The sequence below is a fragment of the Xenopus laevis genome, chromosome 2S (assembly GCF_017654675.1).
Source record: "Xenopus laevis strain J_2021 chromosome 2S, Xenopus_laevis_v10.1, whole genome shotgun sequence".
NCBI lineage: Eukaryota > Metazoa > Chordata > Amphibia > Anura > Pipidae > Xenopus > Xenopus laevis.
Window position 1 is genome coordinate 5,675,182 of NC_054374.1, and position 18,457 is coordinate 5,693,638.

An 18,457-nucleotide genomic window follows, 5' to 3' on the forward strand; every position below is an offset into this window, starting at 1 on the left:
TCCATCAGAAACTTGAACTGAAATCCGTTTCTCATGGGGCTAGACATATTGTCAGTTTCTTAGCTGCCCCTAGTCATGTGACTTGTGCTCTGGTAAACTTCAGTCACTCTTTACTGCTGTACTGCAAGTTGGAGTGCTATCACCCCCCCCCACCCAGTAGCCTTACAACAGAACAATGGGAAGGTAACCAGATAGCAGCTCCCTAACACAACATAAGAGCTGCCTGGTAGATCTAAGTACAGCACTCAATAGTAAAGTCCAGGTCCCACTAAGGCAGTTACATTGAGTAGGAGAAACAACAGCCTGCCAGAAAGCAGTTCCATCCTAAAGTGCTGGCTCTTTCTGAAATCACATGACCAGGCAAAATGACCTGAGATGCACCTACACACCAATATTACAACTAAATACACTTGCTGCTTCAGGAATGACATTTTATATTGTAGAATGAAATATTTGCAGTGTAAACAGTGTCATTTAGAAATAAAAACTACACCATAAATATCATGACAGAATCCCTTTTATGATAATTGAATGATTCCATTTTCAAGCAGGCTGGGTGGATCAGCAAAGACCTGCTCTGGGTGCTGCATGCCTCTTCCAAGGTAAATATATATTTGGTCGTGTTCTGGGTTTAAGCAATTTCACTTCTGTTTGGTACTGGTACCGTCGCCAGTGATGGGTTTTGTGTGTTCGGTATTTTCTCTGTGAGTTCCATCAGGGACAGGCAGGTGAAGGCCCAGTTATACAGATGTTCAGCCGGGATGGAGCCATGTTTCCAAACTGCACCCCTTGGAATACCTGGAAGTGAAACGTATGATTTAAGTACACTGCACTTATATTTTTTCAGATTTCACAAATTCTAAAAGCAAAAGTCATTTTCAAGTGCTATTTTCTGTATAAACGATTTTAGTTCCACAGGCTAAATCTACAAATATGTCTTGCACTTATGAGATGCACAAAATGCAATAACAAGTGGTTTCTGAAATACAGATCCTATAATCCTGTACATGCGGAGTTCCTCAGAGTACTTATCCCAATATATAGTATACAATAAGAGCTGTAAAGAAGATAACAATTTATGTCACTCTAGGGGGTATATTTATCAAAGAGTGAAGTTAATAGTGCAGTTCCGCCACTAGAGTGAAATTCCGCCACTCTCCATTCATTTCTATGGGATTTTTATAGGCGTATTTATCAAAGGGTGAACTTTAACTTTCACCCATTGATAAATACGCCTTTCAAAATCCCATAGAAATGAATTGAGAGCTGCGGAACTTCACTCTAGTGGCGGAACTTCACTCTAAAGTTACCCCTATGAGACTGTTGCTGTGCTGCCAGATATAAAGGATGCTAGACCAATTACAGGTGAAGATCTGTACACTGATCTTTTTTGTTTGTTATTCTGATTTGTATTGCATATTTCAGTACCACCAATACATTGCATTATTATGGACAACAGAGTGACTGGACGTCTAGCAGAACAGAACACTACTTCCTGCTTTTCAGCTCTCTAACTCTGAGTTAGTCAGTGACTATAAGGGGGGCCACATGGGACATTTCTGTTCAGTGAGTTTGTAATTGATCCTCCGCATTCAGCTCAGATTCAAAAGCAACAGTTATGACCCATGTGGCCTCCCCTCAAGTCACTGATTGGTTACTGCCTGGTAACCAATCAGTGGAAACCAAGAGAGCTGAAAAGCAGGAAGTAGTGTTCTGGTTATTATGTTACACATCCAGTCACTCCAGCCTTTATACATTACATTTTTGGCTAACTAACTATATTAGATACATTTTTTATTTTGCACAGACTATCTATTTACCCAGTTTTTTACACAAAACTGTTCCTTTAAGGTGTTTCATGTAAACTAAATAAGAAATGTAATAATTGTGTGTCCTGGATGCAAGTGCTATTGCTCCCCTAAGAGTTCCTGCATTGATTGTCTGCACTAAGTATGGGGCTCTCTTACACCTTGTAGCCACTGGCTAGCCTGCACATCTCAATAAAGCTCAAGCTAGGGAAATTCCTGGGATGAAGGAGTTGTTCACCTTTAAGTTAACTTTTAGTATGATGTAGAGAGTGATATTCTGAGACAAGTTGCAATTGTTCCTCATTTTTTCTGTATTATAGCTTTTGAATAATTTGTCTTCTTCTTCTGACTCTTACCAGCTTTCAAATGGGGGTCAAATGGGGGTCACTGACCCCATCTATACATTTATTGTTATTGCTACTTTTTATTACTCATCTTTCTATTCAGACCCTCTCCTATTCATATCCCAGTCTCTTATTCAAATCAATGCATGGTTGCTAGTGTAATTTGGCACCTAGCAACCAGATTGCTGAAATTGCAAACTGGAGAGCTGCTGAAAAAAAAGCTAAATAACCCAAAAACCACATATAATAAAAAATGAAAAACAATTTCGAATTGTCTCAGAATATTGTTCTCTAAAGGAACTTTAAGTATGATGTAAAGGTGAACAACCACTTTAACTACAGCACAATCTGCTATTTGGTCTTCATTCTAGTTTGAGTGCAACCTTTGGGGCAAAATGCAAATACCGGCTGTGTTTGCAACATGCTCACAGGGAAGGAGAAACACTTTTACGCTTACCTTTGATATATTTGGCCAGCATCTCTGGTTTAACCTGCACAGACTGAGCAGTTGGGTCAAAGAATAAAATCTTCCTGATCAAATCACTGTTAACTTTCTAAAATGCAAAAAATAAAATAAAACCTTCTGGAAGATTGGGAACTGACACATACAGAATAGTAGTATACATAGTAACATAGTAAGTAAGGTTGAAAAAAGACACATGTCCATCGAGTTCAACCTTTTTTTTTTGTTTTTTTGTTTATTAACTACCTATCTGCCAGTTGATCCAGAGGAAGGCAAAAAACCCATCTGAACCCTCTCCAATTTGCCTCAGAGGGGGAAAAATTCCTTCCTGACTCCAAAATGGCAATCGGACTAGTCCCTGGATCAACTTGGACTATGAGCTATTTCCCATAACCCTGTATTCCCTCACTTGCTAAAAAGCCATCCAACCCCTTCTTAAAGCTATCTAATGTATCAGCCTGTACAACTGATTCAGGGAGACAATTCCACATCTTCACAGCTCTCACTGTAAAAAACCCCTTCCGAATATTTAGGCGGAACCTCTTTTCTTCTAATCGGAATGGGTGACCTTGTGTCAGCTGGAAAGACCTACTGGTAAATAAATCATTAGAGAGATTATTATATGATCCCCTTATATATTTATACATAGTTATCATATCACCCCTTAAGCGCCTCTTCTCCAGCGTGAACATCCCCAATTTGGCCAGTCTTTCCTCATAGCTAAGATTTTCCCTTTACCAGCTTAGTTGCCCTTCTCTGTCCCCTCTCTAATACAATAATGTCCTGTTTGAGTGCTGGAGACCAAAACTGTACGGCATATTCTAGATGGGACGGTATAGAGGGATCCTAAGCAGAAAGGGCATTTGTTACATGTAATTTAAGATTTTTTTTACATTCAAAGCACTCTCTCTTGCATACTGTAGGTTACTGGTTGTTTTTATATGTAATCGGTATGTTCAATATATGCAACCATGTAGAGCACTGTAAAATATGTTGGTGCTTTATAAATATGTGTTATTAATAATAATAATTCCTCATGATAACATGAATACATATTCATAAAAATGAAAAAGGCGGAACTCCGGATAAAAGGATTGTGGTTAATTGCAACAGATAACATCTCATTGGAGCGGCCTTATTTCTGACTTTGTGTACATATGCAGTGGGCTGTGCGATTCAGATAGTATGTAATACTATGCAGTAGCTTTACTACAGATACTGAACCAATGTAAATGTATAAAAATACACATATGTATTACATTCAATTAGGGTTCATGTTGGATGGGAACACTGTAATGCAAATTCTCAACCTACCAGTTTACACTGATTCCAGCTTTCAATCTCTTCTGATTGTGCCCAATGAGGGCAGAAGATGAGCAGCACAGCTTTGAGGATACTATGCACCATAGTAGGGGGTTCCTTGTAACTCTTCAGCTCTGCAAAGGACTGGTGGTCGAGTTTGCTGACGCACTGACGCAGATCCTGCAACATGAAGCGATGGAAGAGAACAGCCGCACGCCTCTGTCCAGACACTCGCTCTGCCTCTGCAACAACACAAGCCATACAATGGTATCTGTTATAGGGATGCAGTGAATTCGGGATTCTGCCTTTTTCAGCAGGATTTGGATTCGGCCGAATCCTTCTGCCAGGCCAAACCAAATCCTAAATTGCATATGCAAATTAGGGGCAGGGAGGGAAATCACGTGACTTTTTGACACAAAACAAGGTAGTAAAAAATGTTTTCCCTTCCCACCCTTAATTTGCATATGCAAATCAGGATTCGGTCGTTATTTCGCTGAATCTTTCGCGAAGGATTCCGGGGTTCGGACAAATTCAAAATAGTGTATTTGGTGCATCCCTAAGTTATAACAAATAACACTTAAAAGGAATAAATACAGTTGTCCCTGGTCAGTCTGTTATTCTATATATGAACAATAATTATGAAAATATTATATTGTCCCTTGAGGTTTTCTTCAGTGTCAGGCCCGGATATGTGGAAAAGCCACCTAGGCCCGGGCCTAGGGCGGCAGGATTTTAGGGGGGCGGCATGCTGACCAACCACACCCACATTGGTTAAAAAACACTGGTTTTCATTTTTAAAATTTCCTGTGTGCCAATCCCCGTTGCTCCAGTCCAGATGATTTTTTGCACAAATAAAGTAGAGGGGACAGGGGCGATGAATGGCAGTGGGCCTAGGGGTGACCCACTATGTAAATTCGGGCCTATTCAGTGTAAAGAACCTGCTGTTGGTTTATCTATTTCCAATAAACTGGATTTAACAAATTTAAGAGGTACTCGAAACCATGGGGCAGATTTATCGTGGGTCGGATTGAAAATTCGATTCGAATTTTCAAGTTTTTTTATGGTAAAATTCAACTAGGGAGTTATTCAAATTTGATTCGAAATTTTTTAAAAAAAAATGTGATTTTCGAGAATTATCATACAATTAAAAAATGTCTGGGAAACTTTATTTTTCCTTTAAATAATATATTCACTCAGATTGCTAATATTGCCTCATTGATTAACCTAAAAGTAGTAAAATAATGCAAGTGTGAGTTAAAAACTTTTTACATATCAAATTGTATAAAATACACTTTTTTTGGTTAATCAGTGTTTTACTTGTTTTGTTAATGAGGCTTTTACACCTATAGGGTTAGAAACAAACTTGTGCTCTGACTATAAAGTGCTAATCCCTATTAATATGATAATAATTCCCCAATGGGGCACCTACAAGAGGTGTGAAATGAAGATTGGCTGAACCAAAGCAGAACAGTTTATTTTAGAATTGATCTGACACAGGAGTTATACTGAGCTTTACTCCGTTTGTAATATGTTGTGAGGAAAATGTCGTTTAAAAAGTAGTTTTTGCCTAATTTTTATGTCGTTTGAAAGACGATTCATAAAAGTGTCAGTAAACTGTCTTTCTTTTACTAAAATATGAAAACTGGTGGTTGAGTCTGAATTTAGGAGGATTTCTGTTTGTGATTATGGAGAAAGTATTTTACACCAGTTTACCACCACTTTTACTCCAAAAATGGGCTCTCTAGACTTTTGTGAATTCCCCCCATAGAGCCTTCATATTACTGTACATAATGTTGTTCATTTTGCTCACAGATCTCAGTACATATGCATATCATATCAATATGTTAAAGCACAGGGCTCCCTTTTTGCATGTATACATTGTAGCAGTGTTTAGGTATAAAACTGTGGCTTGCCTGCATGGCAAAAACCTGCGGTTCCCTGCGGGTTGCAGGTAGGGTTGCTACCTGGCCGGTATTTTACCAGCCCGGCCGATAAAAATGATGCTTGATGCCAATGTTATTAATAGGAAAAAACTGCAAGAATATAAGAAGGCCGGTATTTTTTTCCAGAAAAGGTGGCAACCCTAGTTGCAAGTAGAAGTTTCAGGAGCGGGTATAGATGTGGGTCGGCGGTTCTCCAGGTTTGCGGGACGCGGGTCATCTCAATAGCGAGTTTTACTCCTTTTTTCCTGATCACGCGTACTTCTAATGATGTCACTTCCAGTTTACAATGACAGCACTTCCTTTTCTTGATGGTCAGCGGGGTCGCAGATCGGGTTGCGGATAAGGTACTTGCGGGTCGGGTAGTTGGTCCAAGCAGGTAAGTACGCGGTTCGGGTTTAACAAATTGGTTCCGCGCAGGACTCTACTGCATGGTATCCACAATGGCATGAGTACAATTATTGTGTTATTTTCTAACAGGTGCAACCTTTGTGCTGGTGTTACACTGGGGCTGCTGGTGAGGGCAGCCATGTTGGGACACAAGCATGTAAATCACCCTTAATGTCCCTGGTTTTTCATTATGCGCATGCTTGTGTTTTCACACATATGTACATAAAGAGCGCTTGTGTGTCACTAAACATGGTTACTGCATCAGGAGTTAACTCTGGGGGCAGGCAGCATAGCGTTAGTTAGATATTGTTTCCCCCAGTGGGACTGCACAATCTGTTAACCCACACCACCTTGCCAGAGACAAATTCCCACCAATCGGTGCCTTTGAAGGTCCCTACAAATTCATTTTCAAATTTTGACTTCTGCCAAGTTGCTAGGAAAAAGAAGCCCTAGCTACCGTTTAGAATCATGTAGAACCTAGCAAGTAGGGTTGCACCGAATCCAAGATTCGCTTTGGGATTCGGCCTTTTTCAGCAGGAAATTCGACCAGATCCTTCTGCCAGTCTGAACCGAATATGAATCCTAATTTGTAATGCAAATTAGGCAAAAACGGAAATAGAGGGGGGCGGGCCCTGGTGCAGGACGCGCAGCCGGGCCCCCTACCCCCTCCGTAAACCCTGAACTGGCCACCGAACATGCGGCGGGCGGACTGCCGGGGGGCCCTGAGGGAGTGCGGGCCCTGGCCCCTGGCCCCGCTCACCCCTGAAATTAGGGATGGGGAGGGAAATCGTGTGACCTTTTTGTCACAAAACAAGGAAGTAAAAAATGTTTTCCCCTTCCTACCCCTAATTTGCATAGTGAATTCAGTGCATCCCTACTATCAAGCTGGATAAAATACAGAGAAATCATTGCAAAACTAAAAAATATACAACATTTAAACCAATTGCTAACAGTCATAGAATATCACTGGCTGCATCATACAAAAAGTGCATTTTTAAGATGAAGTGATTTTTATGCAGTCTGCTTTATAACGCTGTAAAGTTGGTAAAATGGTGTACAAAGAAACACTTCCCCCCCAAATGTTAAGGACTTGTTTGCCTAATGATTTATTATCTTCAGTATATAAACATAATGGAAGTGGAGAGGTTATTATAGGATTATAGCGCCATCTTGTGGCTACAATCGAATGCACTATGAGGGATATTTATTAGCACAGGAAACTTTGTTCAGCATGACAGTTAAAGAAGATTGCTTCCAGTGGTGTAATTATAGAGAAAGCAGACCTTGCAGTCGCTGAAGGTCCATAGAACAGGGTCACCTTCATCTATAATATTTAAATTATGAAATTAAAATCCCCCCTCCAGCACAAAAGCAGAGCTGTGCGAAGTAATGTGCACCAGGTCTCTCCAATTTTTTGAAGGTCTTGTTTCGCCGCTGATTGCTACAACTGATCTAAAGGTGGCCACAGACGCACCGATAATATCGTATGAAATGAATTTTCGTACGTGAATATTTGGTGCGTGTATGGTGGGAGACGAGCCGACCGATTTTGGCATTGGACTTGGATATCTTTTGGCTTGTTGATTGGCCCAGGCGGAAAATTTTGATCTGGCTCCTTTGAAAGCATCAGAACATGGGCCATTATTAGTGCTGAATCATCAGATACAGGTAGAATTCTATTGTTTCTATATGTATATAGTGAATAAAGTACCCCCTCTTGTAAAATATAAGGATATTATAAGTTACCGAGGAGTTTCATGACCATATAAAAGTACGAGGCCGAAGGCCGAGTGTTTTTATACAGGTCATGGAACTCCGAGGTAACTTCTAATATCCTCATATTTTACAACTGGGGGTACTTTATTTATTATTATACACAAATTTCAGTGAGTCATGTGACAGAAATGACATCAGAACTCACCGTTTATAACTGATGACATCAGAACTCACCGTTTATAAGGATATAATTTACAGGATATTCATGGCTTTTGTGTATTATATATATATATCTGACCATTCAGCTCTACACGTTTGTATTGAAACAAACAATCTTAATAATATTATATATTATACTTTATACTAATTATTAATGCTTAACACCAGGGCTATACTCGGAGAATTTACCCTATTACCTAGTTCTTCCAATACACTTGGAAGGCTTACATTAGACAACATAATACAGAAGTCTCCTACCTAGGATAGGCTTTTTCTGGGTATCACTTAATAGGTTCTCCTCTAAGATTTCATAGCAAGCTTCCTGAAGCATTTGTAGCATTTTTTGCAGATCTTGATACTCGTGAGCAGGTAGCTCCTTGCACTGCCCAGTGCTCAGATCCAACACTCCAAGGGCCCGTCCTGCTGAGTTGCGGATTGGTACAGCAATGTGACGCTCTCCATAGGCATCTGTTGTAATTACTTCTGAGCTATCCGCACACTTAAAGAGGTAATCCCTGCCCATAAGAGTAAACACCAACCATTAAAGGGCACCTATCACAGCCTAAATCAAACACATATTAACAATCTGACCAGTACAAGCTAAACATGTTTAATCAAACTACATATATAGTTTTTTGAAAAAACTGCAGGTTTTAAAAAAATCCATTACTTTGTCAAATGGGTTCTTTCACTGAGGGAGGCCATATTGAGACTATTACAGAGACTCTAAAATGCAAATTTCAGGTGCATGCTCAGATTGTAACACTGCTTTCAGTATTCTACCCAGAATGCCTTGTTTTAGTAAACTCCTCCACTAGAAGTGCTGCCACCTGCTAACTTCCAGCAGGTGGCAGCACTACTGTATAGCAGATAACACACAGGTTTGGCTGATTTGAAAATAGCTTAGAAGGGTTGATAAGCAAGCAAGGAATTTGAACTGAGCATGTGCGAGATTTCAGAGCTACAGTTGGCTGGGAAGATATAGGTAGGAGGAGCCAGTGAAATCCAAGATGGCTGCCTCAGCTAGAACTGCAGGGGAGATAGGGGAGATCTTGCAGAAGGAATAGTGAGCTGATCATTTACATTATACAAACAATTCTAACTGTTTTAAAAATCGGATTTCTTGAACTTTCACATAGTGTATTTACTTAGTAAATGATTTTGGTCATGATTGGTGCCCTTTAAGAAATTATATTACACAAGGAGGCATTGTGGACATAGGGTGGATCCTAAATGCACTTAAAGTAGGTACAGGTATGGGATCTGTTATCCAGAAACCCATTATACAAAAAGCTCCGAATTATGAAAAAGCCATCTCTAATAGACTCCATTTTATCCAAATAATCTATATTTTTAAAAGTGATTTCCTTTTTCTATGTAATAATACAATTGTAGCTTGTACTTGATCCAAACTAAGATATAATTACTCCTAATTGGAAGCAAAACCAGCCTGTTGGATTTGACTGTCTGTAAATTGATTTTAATGACATTTTACTGCATCAATAATTCAAAATGAAATATTGGCATCATGGGGACACTTCTGTAATACAGAAAAAGGCCAAAGGATAGTTTTAAGATTGTGTTGATATGGGAACACCTTACTTCTAGGGGGTTATTTATTAAGCTCCGATTTTTCGGGCCTTTAAAAAAAAATCTGAATTTTTCGGGATTTATTAAAGTCTGATGGTATGAAAACTCCGGATCCGAAACCCCGGCATATAAAAGCTCTTAAGGTCCTGTATAAGTCAATGGGAAAGGTCCAAAGCTCCAAAGATTTTGTAGTTTTGCCCGAACCAATTTTTTTCTGGCATTTTTCTTCATAAATAAGGTCCATTCAGGAATTCTGAGTTGCTTGAAGTTGGATATTAGAAATACTAAGATAAATTCGGACCTTGATAAATAACCCCCCTAGTCTCTTCTTTAACCTTTGAGTACAATTTGGTATTTAATAATAATGTGTTAGTATAATAAACATAGATGAACTGCAGCTCACCGTTTAAATGTTTGATTGGTTATCCTGCGGGGTATCCTGTGTTGATGCCCCAATCGAGTCAATCAATGAAAATCCAAATGCAGGACAAATCCACAGCAGTATTCTTAGACTGCAAAATCTTTTATTGGGAATGTAACCAGACACAACATGTTTGGGGCTAGGCCCTTTATCAAGTGCATAAAGGGCCTAGCCCGAAACATGTTGTGTCTGGTTACATTCCCAATAAAAGATTTTGCAGTCTAAGAATACTGCTGTGGATTTGTCCTGCATTTGGATTTTCATTGAGTATAATAAACATAGTACTGCCTACTTTGCCAGATCCAGACAGAACTTTATGTTAGTTGTAAGTGTATGGGGCAGATTTATTAAGGATCGAATATCAAATTAGAATTTTTTTTATGGTCAAAACTCTCAAATTTGAATTCTGAATTATCCAAAATCAATTCAAGTTTTAATTCAAATTAGAATTTCGAGATTTATCACACCCTGGCCCTTTAAGAACTCGAATTTGACTATTCACCACCTGCCAAGTCAATGGGAGAGGTCCAGGGACTAATTTGGCATGTTAGTAGCCTTCCTGACATTCAAGTTTTTAAGGAGAAAAAACTTGAATCGAGTTTAGTCAAATTCCATTCGATTCGCGTTTTCGAGTCTGTAAAATTCAAATTTTTTTTATAAATAACTTCCCAGTTTAATTTTGAGTATATTCGAATTTAATGGAGTTAAAAAAAACTCACATTAATTCGACATTCAACCCTTGATAAATCTGCTCCTGTGTGTATCAGAAAAAAGGAGATTTAAGCAGGAACAAATACAGGGAGGAACGATTGCCACTGGACTATATGGAGAATGCCTCACCCAAGCAAGCAATATGGCAGCTTTCCAGCCATTCCCAATGTAAATTTGTTAGCTATGCAGTCTATATTATAATACTTCATTTTTAAGAATCAAACATCTAATCAACCCAACTGATAACACGTTAATATGCATTTTAGGTTAATATTAACACTCATCCAAAGCAGAAATACTGACCTGAAAAGATTATCCCTCCTGCGCAGTGTGGCCGGGGAGTTGAACATTTCAGACAGCCCAGTATTATTGTCTGTGCTCATCATTTTGCGAAACACATAACCCTGTAACTTAAGTATTGAAAGATACATTCAGGCTACATTCCTCACTAGAATTTATATATGATATTAAAGGAACATTGAGGCTAAAGATAGAGTCAATCAAAACAGGGTCCTTTTTATATATTTGAAGTCCTTTCGCTCTATGGGCAAGTATTTTTAGTAGAGCTTTTAATAATACTGTATATATTTATCATTTGGGATCAATAGCCCATTAAACTGCAAGAATGCGGGAATTTTCAGCATTGACACCATTTGTGTAAATGCATATGGAATATTATTACTTAATTCCTGAGCACTGCTTACCTTATCTACACTGGGCTCCATTAGGTATGTGGTGATGCTGCGGATGTTGGGAGCACGGCTGTATATCCAGGCGAGGGCACTGCTTATTAGCTGAAGAATGTCCTTTATTAGCTGCACGTGATTATATGATGCGCTGAATGCATTTGTGACCCCCTACAGACACACAGGAAATTCAGGAAAATTAGACACAGAACTACAAATTGTTTTAAGCTAAAAATCTGCTTCTTGAGATGATAAAACAAATATTGTGCTTCCTTCATACAATCACGTGCCTGATAAAAGCTGATCTCATGAGTGAGGAATATATTCCTTTCCCGGGGCTCTCTCATTGTATCAATGGAAAGAGTACCAAATGCCCGTTGTTGCGCATCTATGAGAGGCAGGACAATGAGAGACCCTTTGCGATCTTCTTCAGGCCGGTCTGTATTCCAGAAGTGGATGTTTCCGTGGTATTGAACCCGAGGCACATGCTGGGGTGTCCCACTCTCCACTGCTGCAAAGCTGTATACAAGAACAAAAAACACAAGGAAGAAAAAGCAAGGGACTTTTAAAGGGGTTCTTCACCTTCCAAACACTTTTTTCAGTTCAATTGTTTTCAGATTATTCGCCATGTTCTGTCTCTTTAAAAATTCGACTTCGACCATTCACCATCTAAAACCTGCCAAATTACTGTTTTAGCCAATGGGGGACATCCTAGAACCTATTTGGAGTCAATTGGTGGACTTTGAAAAACCGAAGTTTTTTGGGGGAAAAACGATTCCAATTCAGCCGAATACATATTGGATCAAAAACGGACCTATTTGGCCAAAAAAACTTCAACTTAATTTTCAGTTCTTCTTTTTGTAATTCAAATTTCGAAGTTTTTTCAATTTGAAATTCGACCCTTGATAAATATGCCTCTTAGTTGATCCATTTCTCAGCAGCATCTCTGGAGTATTAGCAACTATTGTATCAATTCTAACAGCTGCCTGTAATGAAACCCAGAGGGGCAAATTCACTAAGCGCCGAAGCGCCGAACACTAGCGTCAATTCGTTAGCGTTGGGCATTTTCGTTACTTCGCAAATTCACTAACGAACGCTGGCGTAGATTTGCTAGTGTTACTTCGCACCCTTACGCCTGGCGAATTTTCGCTACGGACGTAACTACGCAAATTCACTAACGCGCGCAGTGTTCTGAACGCTATCTTTTACGCTAGACTTCCTTCGCCACCTCAGACCAGGCGAAGCGCAATAGAGTAGATAGGGATTGCTTCAAAAAAAGTCAAAAAATTTTCTAAGTCCCAAAAAACGCTGGCGTGTTTTCTACATTATGGGTGATAGGCTGAAAAAGATCGAAAACATTTTTGGGGCTCCCCTCCCCCCCCCTACATTTCCTGACTCATGGCAACTTACCTATACAGTGGGCACATGTGTAGGGCAAAATAAAATAAAATTTTTATTTGATGTTTTGAAGGTTTTCTAGGCATTTGTAGTGCTGATACGTATTCCTCCATTGAAATTTGAATTTGGCGCCGTATGCAAATGAACCATCGCTAGTGAAACTTCGCTTCGCTTGGCGAATCAACGCTAGCGCAACTTCGCAAACTTACGATACCCCTGTGCGCAACTTCGGATTTTAGTGATTTTGCGGAGAGCTGGCGGCACTACGCCTGGCGAAGTGCGGCGAAGTTGCGCCCGGCGCAACTTCGAATCTTAGTGAATTTGCCCCAGAGATTCTGCTCAGCAGGGACAAAGGTAAGAAATGTATCAACTAAATGTATCAATTTAGAACAGTTTACAGGGTTGGCGACCCCCCCTCCCAGAGCTGCTTTAGAAGGTGAAAAATTATACTTTACACTTAAATATTGGAAAAAAGGTGACATATAGAAAATAGAAAGTAATTGGAAAAAGTCTGGCTTTCAGGCAAACATTTTATCTGGTAATCAGAGTTGTTGATCACAGCCTTCTCTTTATGCCCTCTGCTATTAATGCTTGCAAACGGCTGCCTGGTTGCTAGCATGATTTATCCCTAACAACCAGATTACAGTTAAAACTCCAGTCCTGACAACTAGCTTTTTATTATAAAATGCAATGCATAAACACCCCCCCACAATTTGCAATTGTCAAACTACTAATTCCAGGATATTTTGTTAAGTTTCTTACCTCACACCCTTCATATCTCTTTGTAGGGACTTATTTAGTAGATAGATAGTATCATCTGCGGTACAGGCTACGTAGCGAATGACCTGTGTCCATCTTCCATCAGCTGAGTTTTCCTCCAAAAGGCCAATGTTAGCACTAATCCTTTTGTTATTGCCATGTGCCTCCGCATCCTTAAAATAAAGATCAGATGTGGTATAACTGCTATAGACAGTGTGAGGGTAGACAGAACAATACTTGAACTACTTAATCCCTTATATGGCAAACTGGGCTGAAAGGCTCCTTTAAAGTAGAAGGAAAGGTTAAAACTAAGTCAGCTTTATCAGAAAGGTCTATATAAATAAACCAGTAAACCCTCAAAGTAATGCTGCTCTGAGTATTCTGTCAAAAGAAACACCACATTTCTTTCCTTCTATTGTGTACTCATGGGCTTCTGTATCAGACTTCCTGTTTTCAGCTTAAACCTCCAGGGCTAGGGCTTGAGCATGCTCAGTTTGCTACTCCCTCCCTCCTCCCCTCCCTGCTGCAATCTGAGCCCAGAGCTATGAGTGACCAAGGAGAGACTCAGGCAGGAAGTGATTTCACATCAAGCTAATATGGCAGCTGCTATCCTAAACAAACAGAGATAGATTCTAGAATAAATTCTAGAATTCTGCAGAATAAATATAGTGTTATATCTTGCACTATCGTGGCTAATCTTTTGGCAATAAACTGCTTTGGTAGCTTTCCTTCTCCTTTAAAACCAGTGGACTGTGATGCACATAGATCAAACTGGCACACAGTTCTGACAGCATTTAAAAGTTCAGTCCAACCAGTCTGTGACAAGGGTGGGTCACTGTAATTTAAGGTGGCCATACATGATAAGATCTGTTTGTTTGGCGAGGATGCCAAACGAGCGGATCTTTTCCCGATATGCCCACCAACGGCAGGGTGATATCTGGTTAATCTGTACGTTCGGCCCATTCATCTGGTCAGCTCAGGTGATCTCTTCCTGTTACAGTTAGAGCTGCAGTATTTCTGGTCAGGTGATCTCTTCCTGTTACAGTTAGAGCTGCAGTATTTCTGGTCAGGTGATCTCTGAGGCAGCACACAGTCCATCACGAAAGAGATGTAAAAGGACAATATTTATTCAAATACTGCATATGTTCCAGTTTGGTAAGATTCTTTAATATGCCACTATGTGTGATATAGTTGCTTAAATATTTAATTCGGTGGTATAGTTTTCCTTTAACTCTAACTTCACATTTGAAGATGGTACGCTTAGATGCTAATCCAAGTAAACCTTTGCAATATATAACCATATACATAAAAATGTACCGTACACAAAAAATAAAAAAACTCCCTGTAGGTGATTATATAGGTGTTTCCCAATCAGCCCCTGTATGTCAAACAATAACACATGATGGCAACGATTGCTGATGTGGCAAGCTCTTTAATTAGTTTTCAGTAAGGCCAATTCATACTCAGTCTTTATGGTAGCTTCAAAAATACTTATATAAATTATAATATTGAGGATATTTTTTAAAGGACAAGGAAATGCCTTATAACTTCTTACCGCAGACCCCAGGATGGACCATCTCATTGGTGAAAAATGGACCAGTTTACGATACTAATCTAATGAATCTTGTTTTGTAGGGAAGCACCGAATCCAGGATTCGGTTCGGGATTTGGCTTTTTTCAGCAGGATTCGAATTCCGCCGAACCCTTCTGCATGGTTGAACTGAATACTAATTTGTCACAAAACAAGGAACTAAAAAATGTTTTCCCCTTCCCACTACTAATTTGCATATGCAAATTAGGATTCTGATTTGGTTCAGTATTTGGCTGAATTTTTCGCACAGGATTCTGGGGTTCGGCCGACACTAGCAATTCTGCTATTTACCTTATACAGTGCCTGAAACAGAGCTTTGTACACCGGCTGCAGATTTCCCCCACTTGTCTCAGCTGCCACTTGGATTTGCTGCAGCCACTTTCTCCGGGAAGCCCCTCGCAGCTTCTCAGCCTGGGAACGTTCCACGCTGGATGTCAGGTATTCCACCAAACTTTCAAACACCTCCTCATCAGGGCCAGGTAACTCTTTCACCACACCCTGGATGTAATTGCAGAATTCAGGAGCTGAGAGTCTCTGAATGCTCCTCTGAGACTGGGAGGAACTCAATGCTTCCCTTCCTGTGAACAAAGAATCATATTTCTCTGCATAATTTCCTATGATCGTTCCAAATAATGCTATCAATCAAGGTAAACATTATTTAACCAAGCTATTTGCAATAGACCTTATGGTATCTATTATCTGAAACCTAAATAAAGTCTATGCACACATATTTTATCAGCAACCAAACTGAACTAGTTAAAAAATAGGAAATTGTCAAACAATATTAAAAATAAGCATGACACTTTAGGCTTCGAAATTGTGAACTTTTTGCTTGGTTGGTCCAGCTAATTGTAATTTTATCTATTATCTGAAAATTTATCAGAAAGCTCCAACATAAGGCTATGCAATTCACATAGTGTTCTTGTAAGACAGTACTGTACCTTGTATTTCATATTAACAAAGCTAGCATAAAGCTATGTTAAAAGCAAACAAGCCTATTTTATTTAACGCTGAAACAATGACAGACAAATAAAGTCATATGAAAAAGTTTGGGAACCCCTCTCAGCCTGCATAATAATTTACTCCACTTTCAGCAAAAAAGATAACAGTGGCATGTCTTTCATTTCCCAGGAACATCTGAGTACTGTGGTGTTTTCTGAACCAAGATTTTTAGTGAAGCAGTATTCAGTTGTAATGAAATCAAATGTTAAAAACTGGCTTAACAAAAATCTGGCCTTGTAATTTTGCTAATTTGAATGCATGTAACTGCTCAATATTGATTACTGGCAACACCAAATTGGTTGGATTAGCTCGTTAAGCTTTGAACTTCATAGGCAGGTGTGTCCAATCATGAGAAAAGGTGTTTAAGGTGACCAATTGCAAGTTGTGCTTCTGTTTGACTCTCCTCTGAAGAAAACAAAGATTGTTCAGTATCATGGTTTAGGGGAAGGCTACAAAAAGCTATCTCAGTGGTTTAAACTGTCAGTTTTAATTGTAAGGAAATCAGGAAATGGAAGGCCACAGGCACAGTTGCTGTAAAACCCAGGTCTGGCAGGCCAAGAAAAATACAGGAGCGGCATATGCGGAGGATTGTGAGAATGGTTACAGACAACCCAAAGATCACATCCAAAGACCTGCAAGAACATCTTGCTGCAGATGGTGTATCTGTACATCGTTCTACAATTCAGAGCAATTTGCACAAAGAACATGTGTATGGCAGGGGGATGAGAAAGAAGCCCTTTCTGCACTCACACAAACACAAACAGAGTCGCTTGTTGTATGTAAAAGCTCATTTAGACAAGACACAGGCATTTTGGAACAAAGTGCTTTGGTCTGATGAGACAAAAATATAATTATTTGGTCATAACAAAAAGCACTTTGCATGGCGGAAGAAGAACACGGCATTCCAAGAAAAACACCTGCTACCTACTGTCACATTTGGTGGAGGTCCCATCATGCTGTGGGGCTGTGTGACTAGTTCAGGGACTACTGGGGCCCTTGTTAAAGTCCAGGGTCGGATGAATTCAACCCAATATCAACAAATTCTTCAGGATAATGTTCAAGCATCAGTCACAAAGTTGAAGTTACGCTGCAGGGGTTGGATATTCCAACAAGACACTGACCCTAAACACACTTGGAAATCTACAAATGCATTTATTTGTATTTATGATAGGATAGAGGAGGTGAGACAAAGTTGGTCATATGTAACATAAATGTACAGTATATACCTTTAGCCATCACCTCTGTTTCCATGCCTTCCTTGTACTTGAACAGCAGAGTCTCAACCTCATCTAGTCCCAGAAACCCAGAACCATCATTGTCCCACTTCACAAAGAGAGCTTGCAGCACTAGTTTCTGTCGTGCCACTAAGGCATTGTGTCGAACCTGGGAAGGTTTAAAGTAACATTTAAAAAACAGGCATTAAAAAGAAAAAAGTATGAACTACATATTATCTTGTTCAGAAATATATCATTATAAGGGGCAGTTATTGAAAACTCAAATTCGGAATAGACATTCAAATAGGGAGAAGCAGCTCAGATGCCTACATTCCAAAATGCATTTTCCTATATGTGGCTGGGCCACAGTCTTCCTCTGTTGTTGTTAGCCTTTTAATAAACTGAAACATAGGGCTTACTTTTGACAACAATGCCATCTTCTCCTCTTCTGTCTCGGCATATTCCTTCTGTATAAAGTTTATGAGCTTCTCCACAAATGAGTGGGGGGCCCCTTCTCCCAAGAAAGTCTCCATCAGTTGTACAAACTGGGGTAAATTGACCGCACTGTCATTGAAAGCACTAGCAATGCATGACGGGCCTCGGGAATTAATCTCTGACATGATGGGGTGCAAGTCTAAGAACATAAACATAAAATAGCAATTTAAAGTTTCATGATAGCGCCCCTGTCTGCAACTTTTCTTATTGCATTGCATAACCTTCCTGCAGTATTATAATGCATGATAGGCCTTGGGAATTAGAGCTATTGATAAGCATATAAAACTGCTGAATGCCCCGGGTCTCATACACAGTGGACTGGGTTTTACTGAAACCTGACTTACAATAGTGCAGTTTCTGTTAGTGTGATACATGAAGAGGAACTTCAACTGTATACAATCACAGTAT

General features: G+C 39.6%; 1 protein-coding gene across 2 annotated transcripts in view; it reads right to left on the minus strand.

Annotated features, from left to right (window-relative positions):
- Positions 1-499: 499 nt before the first annotated feature.
- The window catches only part of efcab5.S (EF-hand calcium binding domain 5 S homeolog), a 35,957-nt gene continuing 17,999 nt past the window's right edge, over positions 500-18,457 (minus strand). The window contains exons 11-21 of one of the 2 annotated variants that reach the window (XM_018248796.2): positions 17,974-18,188; positions 17,567-17,723; positions 15,630-15,916; positions 13,751-13,920; positions 11,881-12,109; positions 11,609-11,761; positions 11,208-11,308; positions 8,441-8,697; positions 3,930-4,159; positions 2,610-2,706; positions 500-798 (exon numbers count right to left, since the gene is read on the minus strand). In XM_018248796.2, coding sequence (XP_018104285.1) covers positions 632-798; positions 2,610-2,706; positions 3,930-4,159; positions 8,441-8,697; positions 11,208-11,308; positions 11,609-11,761; positions 11,881-12,109; positions 13,751-13,920; positions 15,630-15,916; positions 17,567-17,723; positions 17,974-18,188 — 2,063 coding nt within the window. In that variant the 3' untranslated portion in view covers positions 500-631. Of the gene's footprint in view, positions 799-2,609; positions 2,707-3,929; positions 4,160-8,440; positions 8,698-11,207; positions 11,315-11,608; positions 11,762-11,880; positions 12,110-13,750; positions 13,921-15,629; positions 15,917-17,566; positions 17,724-17,973; positions 18,189-18,457 lie in introns of both variants that reach the window. The other variant, XM_018248795.2, reaches the window with a different exon arrangement.